We start from the raw sequence: 6,123 nt of genomic DNA on the forward strand, positions 1-6,123 counted from the left end.
TGGGACCCTCCCGGCCAGGCGCGGGATATATTCTCCTGGTGTGCCTCTTTGCTTAAAGCGCCGTATTGGGGTGGGCGTTACCCGATTTTCCAGGTGTTGTGTGTCTCAGTTCCCCTGGCTAGGAAAACGGATTCCCTTCCCCCTTGCACTTCCAGGTGAGGCTATGCCTCGCCCTGCTTCAGCTCTCGCTGGTCAGGCTGCAGCAGCTGACCAGCACTGATTGTCCGGCACTCCCTAGTGAGATGACCCCAGTACCTCAGTTGAAAATGCAGAAATCACCGGTCTTCTGTGTCGCTCGCGCTGGGAGTTGGAGACTGGAGCTGTTCCTATTCGGCCATCTTCTTGAGTCTGTTAAGTCTCAATTCTAAGGAGAGTCAATTGACTTAGTCAAGAAAGCAAACTCCAGGGTGGTCACCCACTGTTGTTATTAATACTTAATGCCACAACAGAGGAAACTACAGTTCAGCTACCCACAGTTTGAATAATACCCAAAGTTTTGCTAAATAGCATAGGCAATATTAGATGTTGGGTTTTTATTTGCAAAACTAGTGACATATTAGGTAACATAATGAATGATAGAAAGTGGTTTTTAAATAAAAGTATTTAAGATACATGTTTCAACTAAAGTATTTTAGAGGCACACCCTACCCTTGAAATACAGGATATAAACATCTAGAACAACTGTACCTTGCACTCTTAAGAATGATACCAAACATTTAATCCCTAAAAGATTCTATGTCCAGTCAGTGGTGTGCACAACTGAATGGATAAACAAATTGTGCTTTATCCATATAATAAGATACTACTCAGCAATAGCAATAATGAAAGACTGATACACATGAGAACATGGGGGAACCTAAAAAACGCGATGAATGAAAGAAACCAGGCACAAAAGAGTAACTACTGTATGATTCCATTGATTCGAAGTCTATAATGGGTAAAGTAAATCTAAGGTGATAGAAATAAGAACACCTATTGCCTCCAGAAGGTGAGTTGACTAGAAAGGCACACATAAAACTTTCTAGGGTGACAGAAATATTCTGTCTACAGATCATTTTGCAATTATCATTGTCTTCTCCCTCCATCTGCAGGAAATAGGAAATAGAAAATCAAAAAATAATGATGTATTAAGAGAGTTACATGCAAGAAAAATGACTTAGAATTATAATCTCCAGACACATCCTCGTAGGTGAATGAATGCCTGTTTGTGTGGTATCCTAAAACCTTTTAAAATTGATTTCAATTTGCGCCAATGGTATAATAATATTCTGTGTATAATGTGCACAAAATGTTAATAGTAAAATTAATTTTATTAATATATTAACATTTCCAAATTCTTAATAAAATTATTGTAGAGTTTTCTCATAATTATATAACAATAATGTAAATAAAACAATAAGTAAGTAAAACAATAAATCAATAGAGAAATAAAACAAGAAAACTATTTTGATATCTCAGGCAGGAGTGGGAGGGGAGATGGAGGATGCTTTCCAGTTGCTTGAAGTCCTTGGTGCATGTCTCAGTCTAGTACAATCAGGAAAGAGAAACCATATAATTTCAACAGAAAAATTTTAAGGATTAATAAACAGAGTGTTAGAGTAACACGAGAATGAATAATATGAAGAAAAGAAAACTCTGCTATTCCTGTTCCTGTAGGAATAGCAGACATAAGGTGCAGCCTCTACTCCTAGGGCAGGGTAGGATAACCAGGGTAGAGGTCTCTAGCCCCACCCTCAGGGCTGAGACCCAGATGTTATTGAAAAGACACAGCTGTGGCTCACTGGATGAAAGGGAAGTCTCTGTGGTGCTGTACCAGCAGAACTTGCTAGAAATCCACCCTCTAGAACATGGCAGAAAATCATCCTCTAGGACACTGGGGAAAGCTGTTCACGGGGAGGTGTCTCACTGCAGGCTCTCTTCCACAGAATCACGCCAAAACAGGGGGTTCTGAAGGAAATTCCTGGGCACTGTGCACTGCAGGAAACTGGTGCAAGTGCTCTGCATGAACTGGACACTGGAGAAGACTCCCATGGTGCAGGATCCTAATGAGTGAGCACACGGAAAGCAGAAAGCAAAATCTTTTCTTCCTGACTGTCTACTACAAAGCTTAACATTGTGTCAACTGGCAAAGGAAAATGGTCGAAGGTTCCAGATCCACCTTCACAGAAGAAGCAAGGGTGAATTTAGAGCTGAGAGTCAATAAATCTATTCCTTCAACTACTTCAAGCTTCTCTATGCAACACACACATTCTTCTACACACATTTGAAACATGTACAACAACAAAATAATTCTATACTTCTATCTCCTTCGAGATACAGAAATCCATCTTGCAACTGAAGAACTTTTCATTCTTTCTCCAAAATGAAGAGATGCACAACCCCAAAAGTCATTGACTTTATCACTGATTACATTAATAGTTCTTCAAATTCAGGGACAGTCCTTCCTAAATTTTTTTTAAAAGCAGGATCTTGTTCTGTCATCCAGGCTAGAGAACGGTGTCATGATCACAGCTCAGTGGAACTTTGAACTCCTGGGCCCATGCAATCCTCCTGAGTAGCTAGGACTACAGGTGGACACCACCATGCCTGGCTAATTCTTTTAATTGTTTGTAGAGACGTTGCCTTGCTATGTTGCCCAGGCTGGTCTTGAAATCCTTGCCTCAAGTGATCCTCCTGCCTAAGCCTCCCACAGTGCTGAAACTACAGGTGTGAGCCACTTCACTCAGCCTGAAAATTCTGTTACCTTTACACTAAATTATAAAGTTTATTTCCAACAGCTTGTACATAAGATAAAAACACGATGTAGGGAGAGAAGAAAATGTTTAGCATATGTGCTGTTGTCTCCCAATCAGGGCTGTAGCTTGGTCTTCAGTAAAATGTTCCGTCTTTCAATTGGGGTACCTGCTTCTGGGTGATGGAATATGTAGTAAGATCAGTTAATTACAAGAAAATTCAGAATTCTTTCTGAACAGTCGGAATGATTGATATCATTGATAAAATAACTCAGAATTTCCACTTTCTTAATATAATTCCTTATTTTGGAAAGTTTCTCCTACAAATCATGTACTTATATAAAAGCAACAAATTATTAGTAGAAGGAAGCAAGACTACTTTGATTTTTCAGGCAGAAGTGAGATAGGGGAGATGGGGAATGCTCTCCCAGCTGCTTAGGGTCCTTGGTATGAAATTTATTTTTCTTTAATATTCAGTTTGAGATCAGAATCAAAAGAAATGGGCAGTTCTTTCTCAAATCGATCTGCATAAAGTGCTCATGATACTATGATGAGTCCCTTTGGACAGTGTGGCTGAGCTGATGACAATGAGTCACTTGAAATTATTTGTCTTATCAGTGGTAGATGAGAGTGTGGTCCAAAACCAGGAAAGAAGGAAGGGACTGAGGCAGGAACATTAAATGAGCATACATTTCTTTTTCATAATTTTATATATCTGACACACCATTCACCTTCCTCACAGCATTCCAGAAATCACTTAAACATATTTATCACATGTAGTCATATCACCACATCCTAAAACATACTGTTGACATCTTGGTTCACCATTTGGCTAAGGAGTGCCATTGCCCACAATTTACTAATTTGATCTATATTTTCAGGGTCCCTATGCACCTATCCTCGTAGACATTATAGTATGAGCTAAATGGCAGCTAAAGAGCTCTCTCCTCCTCCTTCTCCTTTTCCTCCAAAGCACTGGTTATCCTCCGAGGCAGCAAGCAGACAAGGAGTATAAAAGTTTCTTATACAGTTCTTTCCACTCTAGACATAAGAAAGTCACACATTTATACTTTCCAGCAGCTGCCTGGAATCCAGTACCATTGTAACTCTTATCAGTATTTCTAACAGAGCTTGGCATCGCAAAACTTACTACATGACAGATTATCAAAATGTTACTATAAAAGAATCAATCTTTGGCCAGGTTCAGTGGCTCATGCCTATAATACTAGTACTTTGGGGGGCCAAGGTTGGAGGATTGCTTGAGCTCAGGAGTTTGAAACCAGCCTGGGCAACATAGTGAGACCTTTTCTCCACTAAAAATAAAATTAAAAAAAAAAAATCAGCCAGGCATGGTGGTGCACACCAGTAGTCTCAGCTACTCAGGAAGCTGACTGAAGTGGGAGAATTGCTTGAGGTTGGGGGTGTGGGTCAAGGCTGCAGTGAGCTATGATCATGCCACTGCACTTCAGCCTAGGTGAAAGAGTAAAACCCTATCTCAAAAAAAAGAATCAATCTTTAATATTTCAATAGTGAAACCATATAACAACAGAGTGAAAGCAACAAGTAAAAGTGTCAGTAGCTAGAGGAGATGAACGGAATTTCATAGAAAAACTTACAGTGTAGATTTGCATAATTAACATATCAATAGAATAGAAGCTATTTTATAACTGTGAAAAGTCTTTGGAGAAACACTGATGAATTCTAAATCTTCATTCTCCTTGTGCACTATTCCTAGTTGCCAGAACTCACATCGCTGTGACAATTTTCTGAGTCCTTCATGATTCTAATGAAACTTTCACTGTTGGCTAATAATTTCTCATAATTCTTCCTAAATAGAGTTACTGAGACAAGATATCCTGAAACCTGAATAGCACAGTTAGAGCCAGAAAAAATAAATTCTAAGAAAATATCCTATGAATGACCAGCTCAAGAATGCAAACTTGCAAGGTAAGAACATGAGAAGCTTATCTTTCGTTTTCTGGGTTAGTTGAGAGATTAAATGATAAACGAAAACCAAGGTTCTCCTAGACCATATCAACATTCCCATAGTCAACCACTTAATGCAGTCAAGGTCAAGGAAAGGTCCTTGAGAACCTGATTGTTAGGTGATAAGAAGTATGTCTCCTCCATCATTCTAGAATACTATTTCCTATTACGCAGTTTCTTCAATTAACAAAAAGCTTCTAAAACAAAATTTACCTGACATGGGACACAGCAGGAATTGCAGAATTATATAGAAATGCCTGGATGTGCTCAGCTCTCTTTGCCTCACTCACCATCATAAAAGCAAGAGATCTTTGAAAATGTCACAGGAAGATATACTGAGTCTCTGAAAACTTCTCTAGCATAGGCTGTTTGTGTTCAGCTCCCCCTGCAGACCCAGGCACTGTGGCACCCACAGCACAGAAGTACTCAGCAGCATCACTCCAATGCACAGAGGGTTTCCTCAGGTTGAAGGAATATTGGCTCCTCTTAAATTCAGCCTCAAAGCCTTTAATGCCTTGAACCAGAGTGTCCCCTGAAAAGTACTTCAGGAGCAACTGGAGGCCTTGGCCGGGGGACTGGACATACCAGAAGAGAGAAGGTGTTGCCCCATAGGAATAGTTACATCTCAACTCCAGTGAGGCTCCTTCAGAGACAGTGATGTGGATGTCAGGCTGGGTCACTGACTGGGCTCTGGCAGTTCCTGGAAAAACAATGTGCTATCAGTGAAAGCAGTGCAGGCTCAGTATAAAAAGTAAGCATTTCTAGTCAGAACCTGTGAAACTAAAGACCATAAAGAAATTTTACTCACTCAGGACAAAATGTATCCCCAGCAGTGGGATGAGCACCAGGAGCATGGCTGAGCAAGGGAAACACTATAGGCTCTTTTCTGCAAGATCTCCAGAGAACAAGAAGGAAAGTGGCTGAAGAGACCAAGAACAAGAAGTGTGGGGAAGGTTTGCTGGACGAGCTCCTTGCTTATATAAAACTACAAAACCTGCAGAGATGAATGTGGTTGCTTTTAAACCTCTGATTCTTGTCACTTGTCTCTGTCTAGAAAGAACTCAACCAGCTGCAGGAAGAAGAAACTGAGCAGTGGATTGATCTTCAACAGAAACAAAAGCTCCAGTTTGTGCAGCCTCGCCCTCTGGAGGCCAAGTGCAGAAAGGGAGTTTAGCAGAGACCGCTCATGAGTGTGTTCTTCCTGTTTTCTGAGATGTATCAAAACTTCCACAGGACGTGTTTCTTCCTGACCAAATCTATGATGGTGTTTTAGTCCTAGAGTCCATTAGCAATAAGATTTCACGTAAAGATGGAGTAATACGTCACCTCACAGAGGAATCGTTATTGAAAAGTATATCAGAATTTAGATATGAGTCCATGAGAGTCTGGGCTCAGAACAATTGCC

The 6,123-nt window shown here is 40.3% G+C and overlaps 1 gene segment (V, D, J or C); it reads right to left on the reverse strand.

Annotated features, from left to right (window-relative positions):
• Positions 1-4,879: 4,879 nt before the first annotated feature.
• LOC108516160 (T-cell receptor alpha chain V region PHDS58-like) lies at positions 4,880-5,811 on the reverse strand. The segment is given in 2 exon segments: positions 4,880-5,418; positions 5,527-5,811. Coding segments are annotated over 2 exon segments (426 nt in total).
• Between the last annotated feature and the right edge of the window lie 312 nt (positions 5,812-6,123).

The sequence above is a fragment of the Rhinopithecus bieti genome, unplaced genomic scaffold, assembly GCF_001698545.2.
Source record: "Rhinopithecus bieti isolate Rb0 unplaced genomic scaffold, ASM169854v2 scaffold_34943, whole genome shotgun sequence".
Lineage (NCBI taxonomy): Eukaryota > Metazoa > Chordata > Mammalia > Primates > Cercopithecidae > Rhinopithecus > Rhinopithecus bieti.